The sequence below is a fragment of the Lathamus discolor genome, chromosome 4 (assembly GCF_037157495.1).
Source record: "Lathamus discolor isolate bLatDis1 chromosome 4, bLatDis1.hap1, whole genome shotgun sequence".
Lineage (NCBI taxonomy): Eukaryota > Metazoa > Chordata > Aves > Psittaciformes > Psittacidae > Lathamus > Lathamus discolor.
In genome coordinates, this window is record NC_088887.1 from 126,500,944 (window position 1) to 126,524,519 (window position 23,576).

At 49.5% G+C, this 23,576-nt stretch overlaps 1 protein-coding gene across 1 annotated transcript in view; it reads right to left on the reverse strand.

Moving 5' to 3' along the window:
* The window catches only part of FAM168A (family with sequence similarity 168 member A), a 183,334-nt gene that overhangs the window by 77,165 nt on the left and 82,593 nt on the right, over nucleotides 1–23,576 (reverse strand). The window contains exon 3 of the mRNA XM_065678926.1: nucleotides 16,777–16,864. Coding sequence (XP_065534998.1) covers nucleotides 16,777–16,846 — 70 coding nt within the window. The 5' untranslated portion in view covers nucleotides 16,847–16,864. The remainder of the gene's footprint in view (nucleotides 1–16,776; nucleotides 16,865–23,576) is intronic.

A 23,576-nucleotide genomic window follows, 5' to 3' on the forward strand; every position in this document is an offset into this window, starting at 1 on the left:
TGCCCTTTGCTTGCCTCATCCTGGTCTCCCACACCGGTTCCCTCTGCTCTTTTATACCAGACTACAATGTGAATGCTTTTCTTCACATGAATAAAGGGTCTTTTCCTGGTTTAGTACAAGAACTTGAAGCTCCAACACCACCCGCTCAGTTCACACAGGCCAACAACCACTTGTCTGATGATCCTCGCGTCCCAGCCGTTGCCTGGATGGAAGCTCGACTGATGCTGGAGAGCTGAAAAGCTCCATTTACCATCATTACTCCTGTACCTATTTCCCCAACTCTGTTTTCTGAATAAGCCCCCAGTGCTGTGCGAGCTGCCCTCATCCATCTCATCAAACTACTGCACTGAGAAGAACATACACCAAGAACAGTCCCAGCCAATGCAAGGGCTAAACCTGCACTGAGCTTGAGCAAGCAGCTCTAGTGCAAGGCGTCCCTGCCCACGGCAGGGGGTTGGAACTGGATGAGCTTTAGGCTCCCTTCAACCCAACCCATCTGTGGCTCTATGATGATTCTATGACTCAAAATGCACCCTGATAACACATCTTCTTTTCAGAGCCCGATAAAACACCCATACACAGACAGCACCTAAAACTGACACTGCTGAGAAGCAGCCAAGAACCCAACCAACAGCAGAATTAGGCCACAGTTACATGAACTCCTCATGTTATCACAAGGTTACTGTAAGAAACAGCAGCAATGCTTTGAGGGGCATGAACAACATCGTATTTCCTAAGTTACTGTTGGATGCTTTTGCTTGCTCCTTGATCTCAAGGCTTCAAAGATGTGTTTGCTATAGGAGACACCAAGAACAGATTCCTGTTTGGGATGATTTCTTTGGTATCCAATGCAAAAATGCACCAGCTGCCTGGAGCTGTTTGCCATTCTTACTGAGAGAATGAAGCTCTCGCATGTTACTTGTTTTGGGGGTGTTTTAAACAAAACCTATTGGAAATAGCTTCAGGTAGCTTATATATCTACCAAATCGTTACCAGCCCGTTCTTCAAGCCACTGCTGGTGCTTTTTGGGGTGTAATCACAGAGACAAAATGCCCTGGAGATGAAAGGATTTTACACAGCTTATTTTTATCTCTCACTCTTTGTTTACTCCAAAAGTCACTGGAGTAGAATCGATATTCAGAACAAATATTTGAATTCCAAATGGGTTTAGGATGAGGGGACCTTAAAGCTCCTCCAGCTCCAACCCCAGCCATGGGCAGGGACCCCTTCCACTGGAGCAGCTTGCTCCAAGCCCCTGTGTCCAACCTGGCCTTGAGCACTGCCAGGGATGGGGCAGCCACAGCTTCTCTGGGCACCCTGGGCCAGCGCCTCAGCACCCTCACAGGGAAGAGCTTCTGCCTAAGAGCTCAGCTCAGTCTCCCCTCGGGCAGGTTCAAGCCATTCCCCTTGGCCTGGCCCTACAGGCCCTTGTCCCAAGCCCCTCTCCAGGTTCCCTGCAGCCCCTTTAGGCACTGGAGCTGCTCTCAGGTCTCCCCTTCAGGAGCCTTCTCTTGTCCAGGCTGCCCCAGCCCAGCTCTCTCAGCCTGGCTCCAGAGCAGAGCTGCTCCAGCCCTCGCAGCACCAAAGACAGAGAGAAAACATCATTTCTGAGCAGTTTCTTTCCCCCCAGAACAACTACAAAGCAAAGAAACCAAAATCCCCACTGCAAGTGTCTTGTTTACGGTCTCTTTTAGTTTTTCTTTTCCCCTTGTAGATATTTTTCCAGTGTCCTTTGCAGCTCTGAAGTTTACAGAATTTAATGCATAAAGTAGGGGCCGATGCAAAGAACAGAAGTGCTCGGGCACTACAGCAACTGTAAATGTTACATATCAGACAAGAGAGGATAATAATAACAAGAGAAGAAGCGCACACAGAACAACAAAGCAGCAGAAACCCCCACTGCAGAGCCCATTCTTGCAAGGGGCTGCTGGAGGGATCGGTTGACCTCGGAGGTCTCTGCTGTTACTGACTTACATACTTGTGCGAGGCTCATTAAAGGCTCCCAGCACAAAGCATCAAACACTCCCAGGAAAAGGCTGTCTCCATGGGAATAGAGGACACACTAAAAATAACGAGGAGACGGTGTTTGAACAGTTCCGCAGGAGAGTGTCATGGCAATGAGGAAAGCTGTAACCTGTTGTCATGATAACCAACGGTTTCAACTAACGGGAAAGCATTCCACTTCCATCTTTATGCAGAACTGGGTCCAACATCCACCATGGGAGAATTCCACGTTAGTGCCTTTAAGGAAGCAGACAGCTGGGGAGAAGCAAGGGAGGGATAATGTGCTGTCTAGGTCAAAACGAGCTTTAAACACTCCCCAGCCAAACTGAATCAGTGAAAGGGTGGAAAAGAGCCCAGAGATGAGAACACACAGAACCATAGAATCACAGAATGGTTTGGGTTGGAAAGGACCTCAAGATCATCCAGTTCCAACCCCCTGCCATGGGCAGGGACACCTCACACTAAACCATGGCACCCAAGGCTTCATCCAACCTGGCCTTGAACACTGCCAGGGATGGAGCATTCACAGCTTCCCTGGGCAACCCATTCCAGTGCCTCAGCACCCTCACAGTAAAGAACTTCTTCCTTAGATCCAGTCTAAACTTCCCCTGTTTCAGTTTTAACCTGTTATTCCTTGGGGAGATGAGTGATGCTTTGCTGAGGGAGATGCTCTCCTCTGCCCTTCAGGCCTTAGATAACGTTGTCTTTACTACGGGACAAGCTGGCAGGGAGCAAGCAGGTCACTTGTGTCAACCACTTTGGCAGAAGCACTTCCAGAGAAGCAGCAACTTGAACGACATCGTTTTAATGGAGCCAAATTAACTGCACCAAGCCAGTGTGGCCATGCTGAAGCCAATTCCAGCCTCTTTATCCGGGGTCCTTGTGTTTTGGCAGGTGCATTTTGGCATGGGAACACTGGGTGAGCTGGAAAGGGAGCTCCAGCCCCATGCCCATGGACTCTCCCCCTTGCAATAGGAGTGGGAACACAATGAGTGTTCTCCTTCATATGTACCCATCACCAGGCACTTGTTTTTACACCGCCATTTATTTTCACTAGTTTCAGCATAACTTGAAACCTCTAAGATTGTGTTTTCTCTCAATGGAGGCATTCCCATGGCTGCCAGAGAGAATAACACAGCTCTTGGTTGAAGAAAGGGCAGAAGGATGGCTAACAGAAGGTCTTTCACATCATAGCACATTAAAAATCCCTGTATGGCCAGTTCCTCAAGACACCCAAACAGGGGGAGAAAAGAAGCAGAGCCATAAGACCTCCAGATAAAAAGAGCCAGTAAGTAAATCAGTGATGTCAACTAAAGACTGACAAGAGGGGATGATGGGGAGAAAAATCTCAACGGGCATCAACTCCTAAAGGGCTCAAATGGCACACCTGAAATCCAGCTGGTCTTTGGCAGTCAAGGGGGACCCAGGAGATGTGATGAGGACTCGACAGCTTCACACCTTCTCCATCCAGCCTGCATGTGGTCCTGGCAGACTCTGCAAACCCATTTGTCTCAGTGGGGTAAGCATGTGAGTTTCGCAATAAGCAAGAGGGAGATGATGGATGCATGGGGATTTTTCCATCTCACCTTCCCCTTATATATATTTCACTTGCATTTTGCAGGATGCAACAAGCTGTATGACATGGACAACTCCTACCACCTTTGGAAACTGGTATCAAATACAGACATGGACTTTCTTGTAGCCTCCATCACGTAGGTAGCAGCACTGACCTTCAAGTGTTTGCTTGGACACAGAAGCAGGAATGCACTCCTCCTCTCTCCATCCCATTAGACAGAGAGACATCAGCCACTGTATTTTATGGTTTAACTCTCTGCATGTTGGGATCGGGGGCTGGAGGAGAAGAAACAAACTTCCCAGGTTCAAAGGCATGTCCAAAGGTCAAGCTCCAAACTGAGGTCCCTGCAGGAGAAGTGCTGTTATCCTGACCTCTCTGAAGCCACTAGAAAGAGATGAGTAATTGCAAAGAATGACCCCCCCATCTAAGCTCTCAATTTTGTCTCAGATGGATAGAAGAGACCTGAGAGTCCCCAACCTGCTGCTCATCCCTTCATCAAGGAGATGCTGTAGGTGCACGCTGTGACTCCGGAAGTCCCAAAACGTGAATTATAAGGAAGAGATCAAAGCCAACCATGCCTTGGCTATAGATAATATAGAATCACAGAATCATAGAATAGTTAGGGTTGGAAAGGACCTCAAGATCATCCAGTTCCAACCCCCCTGCCATGGGCAGGGACACCTCACACTAAACCATCCCACACAAGGCTTCATCCAACCTGGCCTTGAACACTGCCAGGGATGGAGCATTCACAACCTCCCTGGGCAACCCATTCCAGTGCCTCAGCACCCTCACAGGAAAGAATTTCCTCCTTAGATCCAATCTAAACTTCCCCTGTTTCAGTTTGAACCCATCACCCCTTGTCCTGTCACTGCAGTCCCTGATGAAGAGTCCCTCCCCAGCATCCCTATAGGCCCCCTTCAGGTACTGGAAGGCTGCTATTAGGTCTCCACGCAGCTTCTCTTCTCCAGGCTGAACAGCCCCAACTTCCTCAGCCTGTCTTCATACGGGAGGTGCTCCAGTCCCTGATCATCCTCGTGGCCTCCTCTGGACTTGTTCCAGCAGTTCTTTACAGTGTCTTTGCTTATGAAACATTGCTCCATTCCCTCTGGAATTACTTTACCCATGCCTTCAACACAGCACAAAAGGGTCTTCACGTCAAGAAACAGCTGCTGATTGGAAATAAGAAGGAACTGGGGGTAAACAGAAGTTCAGATGGATACACACTCATACCGTTGTCAGGGCCTTGAGCAAGCTGCTCTAATGGAAGGGGTCCCTGCCCAAGGCAGGGGGTTGGAACTGGATGAGCTTTAGGGTCCCTTCCAACCCAAACCACTGCAATTCCAACACATCTGTTGAAGATGTGAGAAGTGCCCCCAGCATTTCGGACAAGCAGTGGACAGCGAGCAGCTTTGCCCACCTAATGCACCTCTCCTGTCCCTCTCTGCTCACAGGACACTGATCACCTCCACCCAACACATGCCTTCAGCTGGTGACATGAGGAGCATCATTAGAACCAACACCAGCAGCAGGCAGAGCCAGTTTATCTGTAAGCACTGGGATTAGCTCCTTTATGCTCTACTTTAAATCACAAGCAGAGATGGGCAAGCCCACGGCAGTGACATGTCAGTGAGGAGGCAAAGGGCACAGCGACACAGCAGCAGAGATGACCCGAACCCAGCCCTTGCAGTGGAGGAGCAGTGACAACAGTGACATTGACTGTTCTCATTCCCATCCTCTGAAGGAGGAAAAACATGCTTTGAGAATTAAATCACCTCTCCAGCTGCACATACAAGAGCAGAGAACGTGGTGACAGATAACCCGTAACTCACTGGGCCGTGACCTCAGGGAACGTGATTTCCTCCCACCTAAACAAAGATTTATGGGATACAATAAGCTCAATAGAGAAACCACGTTTTCCAAGGACTCTCGAAACCTACAGTAGGTAAAACAGCCCTCAAGGGAGCCCAGCTCTGAGATGCAATGACCCCCAGCAGCGTGCCACCCCTGACAGGTCATACGATCATGGAATAATGGGTTGGAAGGGACATCATGGATCATCTGGTCCAGTCTTTGCAGAGCTGCATACAGTTCTGGGGTCCTCAATATAAGACGGACACAGAGCTGCTGGAGCAAGTCCAGAGGAGGCCACGAGGACGATCAGGGGCTGGAGCAGCTCCTGTATGGAGCCAGGCTGAGAACATTGGGGCTATTGAGCCTGGAGCAGAGAAGCTGCGTGGGGACCTCAGAGCAGCTTCCAGTGTCTGAAGGGGGCTGCAAGGATGCTGGAGAGGGACTCTTCATCAGGGACTGCAGTTACAGGACAAGGGGTGATGGGTTCAGACTGAAACAGGGCAAGTTCAGGTTGGAGATAAGGCAGAAGCTCTTCCCTGTGAGGGTGCTGAGGTGCTGGCACAGGGTGCCCAGAGAAGCTGTGGCTGCCCCATCCCTGGCAGTGCTCAAGGCCAGGTTGGACACAGGGGCTTGGAGCAAGCTGCTCCAGTGGAAGGGGTCCCTGCCCGTGGCAGGGGTTGGAGCTGGAGGAGCTTTGAGGTCCCTTCAACACAAACCATTCCATGATTCTAAGCCGAGCATAGAGCTGATGGCCTTACACCCACAACAAGGACCACAGGGACACCCTCCCATGCACTACAATGCGCCAGCACCACCAGTTCACCACCAGGAGCCCAACCTCGCACACAAAAGCTTCATTTTTCCCCGACTGGAGGATTCCATCTCCTTCTTGGCCTCAAAGCAACCACGAAGATTCCAAGGGTTTTATGGGACAAGCCTGCTGACAAATGTGTTTATGGGAGAAAGACCCGGAGATGGCAATTCCTGCAAGGAAACCAGCACTTGTCAACATGAGCAGAAAGCGAGCGCTCGAGGACGAGGGAAGGGGAAGGCAAAAAGAGGCTGCAACACTAAGGACTCTTTCAGGACTCATTTATTTGAGCAGTGCCAAGCCAGCTCACTGATGCAATATTTTCTTCCTGCACTCAGAGCCAGGGCTTTGGGATCTAATAAATCATTGCTGGCCACAGAGACATTAAAATTCTAACCCAGTCCTGCGTTAGATGAAATGAGGCCGAGCGCCAGCAAGCACAGGGAGAGGGGAAGGCACTTTCAAATCAGCGTGTGAACGTGTTTGCATCTAAGTCAGACTTGCTTTTGGTTTCAGAGGAGGCTAAATCTAACACAAAGAACAGCAACAGATTCGCAAGCCAGAGCTCAACTGCATCACTTTGGGCAAGGTGACGCCCATTAAATCAGAAGTAAGGCGTTAGGTAGCGAGCACAGTAGAAAAAGAGACTTACGGATGTTGTACAGACCAAGCAACTCTTTCTAACGCTTATAAAAGGCTTTTAAGAGCCTGGACCACATCATGTTTGTGTACGCACAGACCCCTGCGCTGTATCGCATCGGTGGCACACGTGAGAGCTCAGAGTGCACCAGGACAGGAGAGAAACTCCAGATTTAATCTACAAACCCATTTCTAGAAGCCAAGGCACTAAATGCGACTTCCTCCCCTTCAGCCTGCACAAACAGAACCAGGATCTTAGCACTGATTTGCTGTGGCAGGGAAAAAGCAGGGGGAAAGGGGAGGGAAGGCAGCGAATATTAAAGTGTTTTCATCACGAGGCAGCATTGGAGCTTGTTTCCAATCATTTAATTGGAGCACCTGGGGATTTCGGAGGTACTGAATGCGGTGTGCAGGAACGCACAGAGAAACAGCAGCAAGGGCATGAATGCAGCTGCCAAGGGCAGGAAAAACAGGCAGGAAAAGGCATTTCTTTCAGACTGGGTGAGATTTTAAGTTACAACCACGTTACAACGGAGAGATTCAGAGCAGGAATGGGGGTGGCAGTGCTGGGAGACATTCCCACTTTGTCCTGTGAGCAACCCCCATCTCCAGTCCACACAATGACAAGGTCACACTCCAGCTCCATGGTGCCCATGGAAGAGGCTCCCAAAGCGCTCTGAGGAGAAGCACTGACCCATTTAGTGACCGCTGATGGACTCCGCCAGCCCATGCTGGTGCTGATGCTCTGCACCTCCAGAAAGGGGGATTTCATAGAATCATGGAATGGTTTGGGTTGGAAAGGACCTTAAGATCATCCAGTTCCAACCCCCCTGCCATGGGCAGGGACACCTCACACTAAACCATCCCACCCAAGGCTCTGCCCAACCTGGCCTTGAACACTGCCAGGGATGGAGCACTCACAACTTCCCTGGGCAACCCATTCCAGAGCCTCAGCACCCTAACAGGAAAGAACTTCTTCCTTATATCCAATCTAAACTTCCCCTGTTTCAGTCTGAACCCATCACCCCTTGTCCTGTCACTGCAGTCCCTGATGAAGAGTCCCTCCCCAGCATCCCTATAGGCCCCCTTCAGGTACTGGAAGCTGCTATGAGGTCTCCACGCAGCTTCTCTGCTCCAGGCTCAACAGCCCCAGTGTTCTCAGCCTGGCTCCATACAGGAGCTGCTCCAGCTCCTGAGCATCCTCATGACCTCCTCTGGACTTGCTCCAACAGCTCCATGTCCTTTTCATGTTGAGGACAACATATCTTGATCTAATATTTTTTCCATATATGCTATAATTTGGAGAGGGACACCATAGCTTTGTGAAAGGAGCTGTGTTAGATTGGGAACAAGGGGAGGAAGGTCCCTAAAACAGCCTCATGGTACACGGTTTATAGTAGGAACATCACCCACACCAGGAGCTTTCTCAACAGAGCAAACTGGGCACCCAGAGATAGTTACAGGGAAGGAGGATATAATTATGGGGGGTTGGAAAGCAATGAGGCCTAAATAAGTGCAAGATTTGATGTATGGCATATCAAAAGTGACCTGGCAATATGTCCAAGAGGCATGGAAATCGAAGTGCCCCAGAGATGATACCATGATGCCAACTTGACCTTTGACTGCCTACAAAGAGGCTCCAAAACAAAGGGAATATGTAGGAAAACACATAGAAGTGAAGGGAACATAGAATCCCAGAGTGGTTTGTGTAGAAGGGACCTTAAAGCTCATCCCACTCCAACCCCTGCCACGGGCAGGGACCCCTTGCACTGGAGCAGCTTGCTCCAAGCCCCTGTGTCCAACCTGGCCTTGAGCACTGCCAGGGATGGGGCAGCCACAGCTTCTCTGGGCACCCTGGGCCAGCGCCTCAGCACCCTCACAGGGAAGAGCTTCTGCCTTATCTCCAACCTGAACTTCCCCTGTTTCAGTCTGAACCCATCACCCCTTGTCCTATCACTGCAGTCCCTGATGAAGAGTCCCTCTCCAGCATCCTTGCAGCCCCCTTCAGACACTGGAAGGTTGCTATGAAATTCCCATTTATGTGCCAATACTTGCCAGAAGTAACCAACACACAAGAAAATTCTCCATTCACCTTTTATTTCCTTTAAACGGAGTAATTTCCCCTTCAAAGCATGTTTTTAAAGCATCTCTTCTTTCCATCTACGTGTTCTTTCTCTTCCCTGCGTTATACACTTTTCCTGCAGCTCTCTTCAGCCCCAGTCATTTAATCCTTTCATTTCTTTTTGCACTATAGGGAAAAACAGAATCAATATTGTAGCCAAGAAATGAGGCAGAGCATAAACCAGCTCCACGTCCTCCCCGAGCACGTAGGACACACAACGGGGGCATTCAGGAGCACAGAACATGGGGCTTGTTTGCTTTTAAGATCTGAGGCTCTTGCGTTTATTTACAACCCAGGGGAACTCAAAAGCGTGTCAAACCTTCCGCACACAGTCGCAAAACCAGGGGTGAAGGCTGTTCCCTGAAGCTCCTATGGAACTCCTTGGAAGGTTGACATCAGTTGGACCAAACTCCAAAGCAGCTGAGCCTACAAGCATCCGTAAGGAGATGTTATGGATTATTTTCTTCAAAGGAGCTTTATGTGCCTCCATTTCTAACACTGAAAGACTTCAAAGCATGTCTTGGGACACAGGTAGATGCCACCCACGCTTCTGTCTACCAAGACCTATTGTGCCCCACCACCAACATCCATCTATAGGTGACTGAAGTGAGGTGACCTCCATGTCCATCATCCAACGGTGCTGCTGTTGGCAGGAGAACCTCCCAAATACAGCCTAGAGCTATTGAACACACCCATGAATAACCCTGATCTTGAGTGACCTCCTCTAGTGGAAGGTGTCCCTGCCAACGGCAAACGGGTTGGAACTGGATGAGTTTTCCAACCCAAACCATTCTATGAATCTCACCCAAAGCTCCTTCTCCTTCACTACCCCAAAAAAGAAAATTCATCCTTGTTTCCTTCAGGATTTTCTGCTTTTTAGAACATCAAGGAACTCCACGACTTCATTTGTTAGGAAGATGGTGAATTATCCATCATTGATCAGCCAAGCAGAGCGCTGCAACTCCAAGAGCTTCCAACACCGAGGAATTCAGCAAGTTGCTTGGACGTATTCCTGGATGAAAATGATGCATTTAAACATCGAAATAACAAGAGTTTACCCAGGCGGAGCTCGTTCTTCCCCCAGTCAAGTAGGATCTGCCTGCCTGCTCCATACGCACTGATTAATAAACATGAAGAAACGCCAGAGGGAAAATATTCACTGCACCCGCTTCATCCATTTTTAAGCAGCCTGAAATCAATTCCGCACCCTCAACACAGTTTAAAAGTCCTGGTTTACACAACCGATAAGCAATGGAGCACCTCATTACATCCACAAGTGGCATTTCCCAGTACATGGAAGCAGTAGACACGCGTGAAGGTCTTACAAGCAGAAGTGAGGAGGAAGCACCACAACCCTGCCTGCTTCAGCATCAAAGGCATAAATACACTGAGGGTTTTCTTGTCCAAGGAACTGTTCTGAAAGGTTTGGCCTTTGCAGAGAATAATGCAGCAAAGTTTTCATTTCAAGTTAATAAGAAAGGCTGAAATCAAGGCTAGAATTACTTTTGCCCACAAAGAACATGCAAAGGAAGAGTAAAAACCGACTGTAGAAACCCTACTGGAACATCCTTCTGTCTTCTACAAAATGGGAGGGGACCAGCTTCCAGCACAGCATTGAATTAAATGAAGAGGCAAGTGCAAATCAGGTCATTTGTGTCTGAGGTTCACCAATGAATACAAATGACAGAGATTAGGATGGAAACACGTGAGGATCTTGCATCTCGTGTCCTGACAAGAGAGCCAATGACCGGAGGGCAGATGATGCCAGTTCCCTCTGTTAACCATTATGTCCAAACAAATGGTGGGGGGTTCACCTTTGGGGAAAGAAAAAATGACAAAACTTGGGAGGTGGCAACTTGGGAATGCAGGAAACAGCCCTCAGGGATGCATCTTGCTCTTCCGGAGCACAGAGGTCCTATGCAGAGAATCCGAATCACAAGTGGGAGAGCTTGATGTGCTGGAGGAAGACCTGGAGCTTTCCTTGCCATAGAATCATGGAATGGTTTGGATTGGAAGGGACCTTAAAGCTCATCCAGCTCCAAACCCCTGCCACAGGCAGGGACCCCTTCCACTGGAGCAGCTTGCTCCAAGCCCCTGTGTCCAACCTGGCCTTGAGCACTGCCAGGGATGGAGCATGTCCAAAGAGGGCAGAGCAGGGCTCTCTCACGCAGTAGTAAAGATACAGAGGTTGGGAGAGGAAACCCATCCTCAGGAAGCAGAACTGGTCAACGCAGAGCCCAGAGAAAAGCTCTGACCATGACCACATTCCTGTTCTCCACCTTTCTACAAGGATTTAGACAGAATTACACTCTGATGCCTATACAAATTTGGCTACAGCCTTGCTCATCCTGCCAAGTGTGGTTCACAAACATGAAAGCATCAGCACACAAATCCTTAACCCTTTTGGGATTCCTTCCAAAAGATCTCCAAGGTTTCAGACCCACAAGGAGAATATTGAACCAATGCTTCCTACCAACATAAAGCCATGGCAATTAATACACAGTGGGGCACTGGCCCAGGGTGCCCAGAGAAGCTGTGGCTGCCCCATCCCTGGCAGTGCTCAAGGCCAGGTTGGACACAGGGGCTTGGAGCAAGCTGCTCCAGTGGAAGGGGTCCCTGCCCATGGCAGGGGTTGGGGCTGGATGAGCTTTAAGGTCCCTTCATCCCAAACCAGTCTGGAAGTCCATGACTCAGCTACTTCCCTACCAGCCTCACCTATCCTCTGTCACAGAATCTTGTAGCTATAACCCCACACGTGCATTATCCCACCAAGTAAAATGACATTACTCTCATACCTTTCTCAATGATCTCAAGAGCCCCACAGAGAGGTTGCCATTGAAAAGAAGCAGGAAAAGCAATTAAATTGGAAAGCTAATGAACCCAGACCTTGCAGACAGCGTAACACAGGGTGACAAGTGACTCAGGGAGACACCAGACTTTACATACAAATGATCAGGGTTTTCCCCACCACTTCCCCTTGAATCGTCAGAAATAAGACTATTTCATGCTTTCGGATGAGGGTGACACATTCATTACTTGAGGAAGAACGTACTGGGCCTTGCACAGATGAACTGTAAATGTGATTCCAAGTTTTCCTTGCTTTAGGCTCCTCTGCTTCCCAAAATACTTCCCAGAACCTTGCCAAGCACCTCCCCTTGAACAGTTATTGCACATTTATGTGCTGCAGAGGTTCCCTACAAGCACCCTTGGGCAATCCAGGCTAATCCACTTGGGAATTGCAGCTAAACAGACCCCACTCACACAAAGCCCTTTTGTTAAAAGGCATCAGGTTCCTCCTGGTGAAATGAATCCAGCTCTCCCAGACCTGCCAAGTGTTTGCCAGCTGGGTCAGGCTGCAAGAGGGAAGGGAAAAGAGCTGGGATGGAGTGAGAGACTCCAGGGAATGAAATGCAAGAAGGAGAAGGACCAGGAGGGCAGCAGAGGGGCTTGCCTGAGAATCCTTCCTCAAAGGGCAGGGAAGGGGGTGTTCCAGCCCTTTCTATGGCAAAAAACAAGTGGAGAAGCAGCAGAAGATCCATGGCACAACCCTGAAACCATGATAGATACAAGAGAGAAAAAGGAACTGAGTAAAAGAGACAAGGTTGAGCAGCAAAGGAGACAAGGGAATTCCTGCTGCAAAGACATGGGGAGGTTGGGGGCTCCACCTGGCAAACCAGGAAAAGCCCTGGGAGGAGGAACGAGGGTATCCATCCCATTCACATAACGCCATTGGGATTCCTGGGCTTTATTCCTACCACTTCTCTGGGCACCCTGTGCCAGCACCTCAGCACCCTCAGAGGGAAGAATTTGTGCCTAAGAGCTCACCTCAATTTCCCTCTGGCAGGTTAAAGCCATTCCCCCTTCTCGAGCTGGAGAACACTCCTTGGAGATTTCCTACCCAGCTTCCCAGCTTTGCCTCTTGGATTTCGGTATCATTTATTACTCAGTAATAACTATGACAGCTCCAGAGCCAGTCTACTGAAGGTTCATCAATCACAGCAGCTCATCTGCATATTAATCACCTTCTGGTAGGGAAAATGATAATAGTGTGAGCTATAACAAACACTTGTAGAGCTTCATGCTTGAAGGCAAACCAGCTACAGGACAGACTGATTCTTCATCCCTGATTCCACATCCTTGATTCCACACCATCGAGCCGATCTATTTCCTGCAGGACTGATGCCTAAGTAAAAGAGGACCCAAGGAGAACGCTGAATGGAAAAACAGGAGGTTCAGGAGCTCATATCTGGGGCAGGTAAAGCGAATTCCACCAGTAAGGAAGAAACAAATGAGAGTCCTTAAACTCAATTAAAATGATGGTTTACAGAAGCTCCACGTTAATTACAGTCTGGTCTAATTAAACAGTAAATAACACTCAAATACTGTTTGCTGCTGATGGCCTAAAATACACTGAAGTAGCGAAGTGGAAGCAGTCACCAGCCAAGCACAAGGAACCAGGACTTGCAGAAGCACAGACCTGGTGCTGGACACATGGAGCTCCATCTGCAGTGAGATTATTCTCTCCATGTCATAGGATCCCAAACTGGTTTGGGTTGAAGGGACCTTAAAGCTCATCCCACTCCAACCCCTGCCACGGGCAGGGACCCCTTCCACTGGAGCAGCTTGCTCCAAGCCCCTGTGTCCAACCTGGCCTTGAGCACTGCCAGGGATGGGGCAGCCACAGCTTCTCTGGGCACCCTGTGCCAGCGCCTCAGCACCCTCACAGGGAAGAGCTTCTGCCTAAGAGCTCAGCTCAGTCTCCCCTCAGGCAGGTTCAAGCCATTCCCAAAAGCAATTTTCAAAGCAATCTGAGGTGGAAGCAGCTACCAACCCTTAACCTGATGCTTCTCCTGTGAAAGGTCTATTTTATTTGGCTCCATGTGTTTAATTATCCTGCAGAACAGCTTGTGGCTACATTAGAAACTGATCCACAGCTAAACGACACAAGTTGAAGCAATAGAAATGGAGCATAGACAGCAAGGATTAGGTAGACAGAGCCTGGCACTTGTCATGCAGGAGACGCAACAACCTGCTTTCAATAACTTCAAAAGAGGAGTTGCCTCTTTTCTCTACAAAGGATAAAACTTATACTGCAAAAGAAGGGGAGAAAATACAACTTTAGGTCTTTCGTTAAGTATTCCAACAAATTCATATTTAAATGCTTTTGTAATTCTATTTGCAAGGAAAATAGTTCTTTGTTTAAACACTTCTTAACCTATTCTCTACTTTGAGACTTAATTGTAGGAATTCAGCCCCCTGACTCCTTACCTTAAACTTGTGCAATAGGAAAAACAAGCATTAACATGATTCAGTTCCTGCTTCGATGTCCTATGTTTAAGCAGTCGCTTGAATCTTCCCTCTTGGATTTCCACTGACATAACTAAGGACCTTCTTATAGATTTTCAAGTCTCCTCTGCCTCCAGCTTTAATCCTCCAAGCTCCTCCTTCACATTGACCCTGATTCCTCTTCATACACCACAACCTCTGGAAGACAAATGCCTCAAGTCCAATGGTTTGGGGTGAAACCAGTCTCATGGGGGCCACCTCACCATGATCACTACCAGAGGTGGCACAAGCTGGCCAAGGAGGACAGTAGCTTTATGCATTTAAGTGCACAGTATAGTAGTCTTGATGGTGACTGACCAACATGTTACTTTAGAAGCTAACATCCTATTAATGTTAATGCTCAACTTAGAATAAAATCACAGCATCAACCAGGTTAGAAAAGCCCTTTAAGCTCATCCCGTCCAACCTTTACCCCAGCACTGCCAAGGCCACCCCTGCCCCATGGCACTGAGGCCTCGTCCCCACGGGGTGTGAACCCTTGCAGGGCCGGTGCCTGCAGCCCTGCCCTGGGCAGCCTGTTCCAATGCCTGAGCACCCTCTGGGGCAGGAATTGGTCCTCAGCTCCATCTAAACCTGCCCTGGGGCAGCTTGAGGCCGCTTCCTCTTGTCCCATCCCTTGTTCCTTGGGAGCAGAGCCCAGCCCCTCCTGGCTCCATCCTCCTGGCAGGCACTTGTAGGGAGCCATCAGGTCCCCCCTGAGCCTTCTCTTCTCCATCTGAACCCCCCAGGTCCCTCAGCCGTTCCCCAGCACACTTGGGCTCCAGGCCCTGCACCAGCTCCATTCCCTTCTCTGGCCCCCTCCAGCCCCTCAGTGTCTCTCTCGCAGTGAGGGGCCATGACTGCAGAATGCAATCATGTGGAATTCATTCATCTAAACCTGAGATCACCCTCTGAAATTCTCCTTCCAGAAGGCTCAAGGTACAAACTCCATCCAACCCACACCTCAATACTGAAACAGAATTGTCTCAGCAAGTGCCAGAAAGCAGCTTCGTAAACATTCACTTTGGTACGAAAGCACATAGAGAAAATCTACTCTGAATGGATATTAAGGAGGAGCCTTGAGCACACACAGAAAGGAAAAGTGGGAGAGGAGCAGACTCTTGTCCAAACCCTCCTTGTGCTGAAAAGCACAAAACTGCTTTTATTTCTAGTGTAGGAATATAACTGCGCACTCCTGAGCTCCTTCTATCACCCAAGCACTGCTGGAGCCTGCGGCCCTCTCACAATAGGGATGGTTTTGAAGAGACTGTTACTCACAGAGACATTCTCATTTGCAAGCCTCTTGTGTTTTGACTGTGAGACCAAAGGTCCCTCAAGCTACTGCATCTGCAACAAAGCAGCATTTGATGGGGGAAAAGAAAGGGTGAGTAAGAACAGGGCAAAACACCTTTGAGGAACTCTGCTCCACAGGGTCTCAGACAGGTCTCCTCACAGCCCTACGGATGTACCAGCTGAAAGAGCCACCTAAGTCAATGAGGATATATTGCAAATGAAGTAGCTGAGAGCATCTGATGCTGATTTCCCTTTGCTGTTGACCACCCTCCTCCACAAAAGCCCATTCCCAAGCGGTTTCACATGTTAGGTAGAAGCCAACACATACAAGTGGCAATGCAAAAGGAAGTTTTAGCAGAACGTGACATTTAACAGCTAATTACATTCCCCAGAGTGTTAGAAGGAGTCTCCCAAGGCTGGTTTAGTAGGGAGTTTACAAGATCAGAAGAAGACATGATGAACATAATCCACAGGGAAAACCACAGATACACCTAAGCTGGGGTTTTCTTCTTCCGAAGCACTGTTTCTCTCTGAGCTCAGTTCTTTCCCTAACCCTACACTTTAATTCCCCACTAGTAACATAATTATGGCAAACGCATTTCAACGTCCTCTTCAAGTGTTCAAATAGACATTTTAGACAACTCGGTTCTAAAGACAGACTTGACCCAGACCTCAGCCTTGCTGATCAACAGAAGATGAACTCAAGCAAAGCGTAACTTGAAAGCAAAACGAGATCCGTAATCATGTCACTTAACTCACCACCTGTAACAATAATACATCCCAGTGTCTATGGGATCTGCATCTCCACAGCAGGATGACTCCAGCACACGCTCACACTCAGTTCAGGTCCATATACAAGACCTCCAGCAACCCCTTGTGTGTTTTGTTGGTCTAAAGAAACCCCCTTTTGACCCTTTTCTTTAGGATTTCCAGGACATCCTCACCTTATGAATTCAGATCCATTTCTCCTCATTAGCCTCTACTGCACTGGCTCTGCTGAAGAACTTTCCCTACAAGCCACATTCCCATCTGGCTCCCTACGGGAACTCTCTCTCCCTTCATTAAGGGATTAATCAATCACTTATTAACGATCATCTGCTCCCACCACTGAATACAGACATAGATGGAAGAGCCACTGGACACTGGTCCTACCTGTGTATGCCATGTTCTTCGGGTTTCCATAGGGAGCCCCAGGTTGGACGGGGCTGTAAACAGGGTTCATGATGGAAGACTGGGAACTCTGAGGACAAAAGAAAAGCAGAGGTGAGATGATTGCCTTACGTCAGCTCCAGAGGTATCGTCTTGCACAGTCTTCTGCTACATGACAGAATCACTGTGTTATAATTCAGGACACAGAGAGCTGCGAAGGGAAGGGTTTACAGTGAGACATTACAACCACACAGCGTATTTAATAATTCAGGTTATGGAGCTCTCCGTTAATTCCCCAAACTTCTCCACTGCTGCATATTCTGCCTACAAATGTACGAGAGCAGGTTAATTTTATACATCCCTGCCTTCAGGGGGTGCGGACTCATGACCCCACTTCTGGCTTGCGAAGAACAAAGAGGAGAAGGCAGAGATTCAGGCAAGGAATTCTCCCTATTTGAGGAGCTCATCATTCCTGGGTGACAAGAACAACCCCAGTGCAGACCTGACCTTTCGGATAAAAGACCATTTGCTGCTGGCGAGATGGAGAGTGGCAAACATTTGTGAGCTCTCAGTGTGAGCTGGCTCCAATAAGCTCGAGCCCAAGGCTGGGGTCCTGTGCAAGGCTGAGTAGGGTGCGCAGTGCCCCCATCACACCCCACCACCAGGGCCCACATCCCACGTCCCAGATGCGGAGATGCAGTCACAGATCGAACACAAGCACAGAACCATAGAATCCCAGCCTGGTTTGGGCTGAAGGGACCTCAAAGCTCATCCAGCTCCAACCCCTGCCACGGGCAGGGACCCCTTCCACTGGAGCAGCTTGCTCCAAGCCCCTGTGTCCAACCCGGCCTTGAGCACTGCCAGGGATGGGGCAGCCACAGCTTCTCTGGGCAGGCTGCTCCTGTTCCAGTAAAGAACTTCTTCCTTAGATCCAACCTAAATTTCCCCTGTGTCTGTTTGAACCCATTCTCCCTTACCCTACCATTACAGTCTCTGTTAAAGAGTCCCTCTCCAGCATCCCTGTAGCCCCCTTCAGACACTGGAAGCTGCTCTGAGGAGCAATGAGATTTTAACAGCCCTTGTGCTTCTTCCCCAGTACCGACGATGAGGCAGCGCTGGGTTTGCTCCTTGTTTTATTTAGAGGAAAGCCAGGAACTTGGGAATTCGCATCTCCTCGCTGTCAGCGAAGCAAGCGGCTCAGTTAATTACCTTAATGAAGCACATTCTCAGTTCTGATGAATGGGAAAATCAGTCATTAAGCTTTATTAGGCTCCACATTTGTCTCCACCGCTATCGAGTGACAACTTCACACAAGAACCTCAACGCTCTTGCTGCAAAACGTGAGGGGTTTGTCTCTGAATGTACTATTTTACACTTCCTACATAAAACCACTCTTTCCGAGCAAGCCTCTCCTGATGGATGCGCAATTTGTTAGTTCATTTCCTCCTTCCTCTTTACCTCAGGATAGGAACGGAGTCAAACGGTAAACGCTGGCACCAAGTGACTTGACAACAATTACTGCTAAATTAATTGGCCATCCCTCCACCCCCAAGCCAACACAGAAGGAGCAATTCCGAAAGCAAAGGGAATCACAGAGATAAAATGTGCTGGAAGAGGACATAGATTTCATGAGTAAATCACTAACATACAAGGGAGCTCTTAAGATCAAGAGGGAAATGAACACAAAGCTTTACATCCATGAGACACTAGAGCTGGGATTTACGTTCCAGGATAAGGATGCTATGGCCATTTGGTCCTCGTGTCACCAGGCAGTGCTGTGAGCCAGCCCCTGGCAAATGGATCCTTGCCTTATGGCTTCAGTTCTCCTTTACAAGATAAAACCCAACGTCATCTGTCTCTGAGATGGGGAACATGCATTATGTGATACCTACACACCCCTACTTACAACAAATTACATCTTCATAGAATCCCAGCCTGGTTTGGGTTGGAAGGGACCTTAAAGCTCCTCCAGCTCCAACCCCTGCCACGGGCAGGGACCCCTTCCACTGGAGCAGCTTGCTCCAAGCCCCTGTGTCCAACCTGGCCTTGAGCACTGCCAGGGATGGGGCAGCCACAGCTTCTCTGGGCACCCTGTGCCAGCGCCTCAGCACCCTCACAGGGAAGAGCTTCTGCCTAAGAGCTCAGCTCAGTCTGTGCCAGGAGTGAAAGGGGGGCTGCAGAGAAGACGGAGGCTCCCTTTGGACAAGGAGTCCCATGGGAAAGCTGAGGGGTGATGGGCAAAGTTACCCTGGGGAGATTCCCACTGGACACAAGAGGAAAACTTTTCCCAATGAGAACAAGCAGCCACTGGAATAATCTCCCCAGGGAAGTGGTGACTCCCAAGCGTTGGACACTGTTAAGACCGGGCTGCACAGGGTGCTGGGCATCCAGTCTAGGTCATGCTGTGCCTGGAAAGGTTGGAGCAGATGATCCTTGAGGTCCCTTCAACCTGGGATTCAATGACTCAATCAGACATGATCAAGCAATCAAACCATTTTGTGCTAAGATTCCTTTGGTTACACCCTCTGCACACCGAGGTTCTCCTTCGAACTAGCTTTAGTCTGGTTTGCAGCCTGGTCCCCAGCTGACACATGGCTTGACATTGCCTAAGGGACATCACCAGTATGGCCACCACTGGTACGGACTTCTGGGTCCCATGAGACATTGAAGAACGTGTGATAGGCAACCGGAGTGAAGCTCTGAAAGGAATCTGGTCCCCACACACCAAACAACACAGACAGAAACAACACAAGCAGTGGGAGTCACCCTCAAAGGGCAGTTCAGTTCTGAAGTGAAACACTGGGAACACACATAGCCCAGGGTTACTACTAGTCAAGATGCTTCAAGTAATAGATGCCACAAACAGGACTTGAGAGAAAAAGGTGTTAGAGGGTTGCAGAGATTTCCTGGCTATAATTAACTGTTCAATCACTACTAGGACTCTTCAAGCCCAGACAAGAAATGCCCGGTGGGACAGGGAATGTGACAGGCATTTATAGACACTAAACCACAAATGCCCTGTGGAAGGTGGGGAGGCAGCAGTCACACACTCCTTCTCGTAACCCAAGCAAGAGGAGACATTAGAAGTAAGGGTGTTGTAGGTTCAAAACAAGCTGCTTGCCTCAGTGTGTGCCTTGCTGCCAAGACGGTGGCATTTGGAAAGCATCCCAAGGGATAGAGCAATTCCTCCTCTTGCCCGGACACCCTTCCAGACAGGCTCTTAGGCACCGAGGACCTTTAACTATCCAGCCATCCTTGTGTTCCCAGGAGGAAAATCAATATCCAGGCTCAGTTTTCATGGCCTGGACATCCAACTAAGAGTATGATGCCTGACATGGGACAATGCTCCCAACAAATGTGCCTACGGCGCTCTGTGCCTGGGAACACTGGGAGATCCCCACACCAGTATGAAAGTACCATTAAATCATGGAATCCCAGCCTGGTTCGGGATGAAGGGACCTTAAAGCTCCTTCAGCCCCAGCCCCTGCCATGGGCAGGGACCCCTTCCACTGGAGCAGCTTGCTCCAAGCCCCTGTGTCCAACCTGGCCTTGAGCACTGCCAGGGATGGGGCAGCCACAGCTTCTCTGGGCACCCTGTGCCAGCGCCTCAGCACCCTCCCAGGGAAGAGCTTCTGCCTAAGAGCTCAGCTCAGTCTCCCCTTGGGCAGGTTCAAGCCATTCCCCTTGGCCTGGCCCTACAGGCCCTTGGCCAAAGCCCCTCTCCAGGTTTCCTGCAGCCCCTATAGGCACTGGAAGGCCAATGCAGCCCCGACAAAGTGGTAACAGCACTGAACAAGGCACTTAAGCAATGCAGCTGTGACACCATTTCAGATCTTTAAGGTCCCTTCCAACCAAAACCATTCCATGATTCTATGATTTTCTGGGTGTCAAGAGTACAAATAAATCATAATTTGGTGAGAACTACTGCATCCATCTGGCTTGCTTCAGGGGTTGTACCAAATGGTAAAACACTCTTAGCGAGAAGGCTGAAAGAAAATGCTTTCTAGCTAGGATACAAAGATTATAATCATTACAAGGGCTTGAGAGCATTGTGAGGAAGAGGCTGGTGCTTCGTCCCTGCTTGGTATGCAGGGTGTTATCTCCAGCCAGCATGAAGGAGTTCATGCAAACAGCATTTCAGATGGATGCTTTTCTTTCTTTCCAGCATCTACTATTAAAGCACATTTAGATGAGCTTCCAATATATCCTGCAAGACAATATCATCCCAAAATCCATTTAAAATTCATTACAGGCACCACATTGTGCCATTCGAAAAGCTACAATGGAATGGGAATAAAACAGGATTAGCAAAATTAAACCTCCTTCACTCCAATAACTTGCAGCACTTGCTTGTGGCCATGAATACACAACAAAAAGACCAACAGAAATTCATTATAAACAGGCAAACACCAGTATGTCTCTTGCACAGAGCTTCCCCTGCATCCTAATCCCCACAACAGCGATGCTCACAAGCTGCTGAGCCTCCAGCAAGGAGTAGCTCCGGCAGGAATTCCATGGGAATAAGCTGTTAGCAAACAGTCTCGGGATACTTTCTGGCTGTAACCCGGTTACATTTTCATCGCTTTTCTCTTTCCTATGCAAGTGCATGACATGCTCCCACTGCACTAGGAAATGACTTGATGAAGGGTAAACAGCAATACAACAGAGGTCGGTGGTCGGGTGGCCACCACGCCATGAGCAGGCCCATGTGCCACTCAAAGCACGTTTGCACAGGGCATCTCCAAGCAGCACAAGAAGGGAAATGAAAATGCGTGTGCTGGGATGAGCTTTAAGGTCCTTCCAACCCAAACCATTCCATGATTCTACGATGCTCTTCCTAGAGGAGCACTCAATGACCAGCACAGGTATCGCCACCGCCTTCCATCTACTGCAGACTCAACTCGAAAGGAACATCTTGTATGCAGTTCTGGTGTCCTCAACATAAAAAGGACATGGAACTGCTGGAACAAGTCCAGAGGAGGCCACGAGGATGAGCAGGGGCTGGAGCAGCTCCTGTATGAAGACAGGCTGAGGAAGTTGGGGCTGTTCAGCCGGGAGAAGAGAAGCTGCGTGGAGACCTAATAGCAGCCTTCCAGTACCTGAAGGGGGCCTATAGGGATGCTGGGGAGGGACTCTTCATCAGGGACTGCAGTGACAGGACAAGGGGTAACGGGTTCAAACTGAAACAGGGGAAGTTTAGATTGGATCTAAGGAGGAAATTCTTTCCTGTGAGGGTGCTGAGGCACTGGAATGGGTTGCCCAGGGAGGTTGTGAGTGCTCCATCCCTGGCAGTGTTCAAGGCCAGGTTGGATGAAGCCTTGGGTGGGATGGTTTAGTGTGAGGTGTCCCTGCCCACGGCAGGGGGGGTTGGAACTGGATGATCTTGAGGTCCTTTCCAGCCCTAACTATTCTGTGATTCTATGATTCTATGATCTTACCCTGGTTCTTGTTAAGTTACTTCATGCCATTGAAAACACCATGACCACCTTGGCTGCTTCACACCTTCAAATACCAGTGGGTACCAGGGAATTTGAACATATAAACAAGCTTTAACTCAAGGGTTTCTATGCACACATTGCTGGATCTTGCATCTTGCATCCCCCCCTCCACTCTGATATACAGAACTAAAGGTGTTTCCCACTTCTACCGTGCAGAGGCAAAGAAGCATGACATTGAAGACGCAAAAACTCCGAAAAGAACAAACCTGGCACGCAGGATTCAGCAGGTTTATGCAGTTATTCTCTTTTTCCCTTCAGACTAAGCAAATAAAATCGTAATAAAATTAAAACATTTAAATGGGTTCTTAGAAGAGTGACGCTGACTGATCATAGAATCACGGAATGGTTTGGGTTGGAAGGGAGCTTAAAGCCCATCCAGTTCCAACCCCTGCCCCGGGCAGGGACCCCTTCCACTGGAGCAGCTTGCTCCAAGCCCCTGTGTCCAACCTGGCCTTGAGCACTGCCAGGGATGGGGCAGCCACAGCTTCTCTGGGCACCCTGTGCCAGCGCCTCAGCACCCTCACAGGGAAGAGCTTCTGCCTAAGAGCTCAGCTCAGTCTCCCCTCGGGCAGGTTCAAGCCATTCCCCTTGGCCTGGCCCTACAGGCCCTTGTCCCAAGCCCCTCTCCAGGTTCCCTGCAGCCCCTTTAGGCACTGGAGCTGCTCTCAGGTCTCCCCTTCAGGAGCCTTCTCTTCTCCAGGCTGCCCCAGCCCAGCTCTCTCAGCCTGGCTCCAGAGCAGAGCTGCTCCAGCCCTCACAGCAGCTCCATGGCCTCCTCTGGCCTCGCTCCAACAGCTCCACGTCCCTCTTGTGCTGCTGCCCCAGAGCTGGATCAGGGCTGCAGGGGGGGTCTCCCCAGAGCACAGCAGAGGGGCAGGATCCCCTCCCTGAGCTGCTGCTCACGCTCTGGGGGTGCAGCCCAGCACACGGGGGGGTTCTGGGCTCAAGCGCTCACTGAAGCCGGGTCATGGGGAGCTGCTCCTCACCCAGCACCCCAAGTCCTTCTGCTCAGGGCTGCTCTCAATGTGTTCTCTGTAGCTGCAGCTGTGCCTGGGCTTGCCCCGATGCAGGGGCAGGATCTTGCACTTCGCGTTGTTGAACCTCATGAGGCTGGCACTTGCCACCTCTCAAGCGTATCAAGGTCTCTCTGGATCCCTTCCATTCCCTCCTGCGTATGTCCCTTCTTTCCCCTGCAAGAGTAAGGATGAGCCGTAACACAGTGTGATTTCCCAGAATTAACACCTCCTTATTAATGCCCTCCTTTTTTAGCTATGCCATACCTAGAATGTGAGTGAACAAATCTCA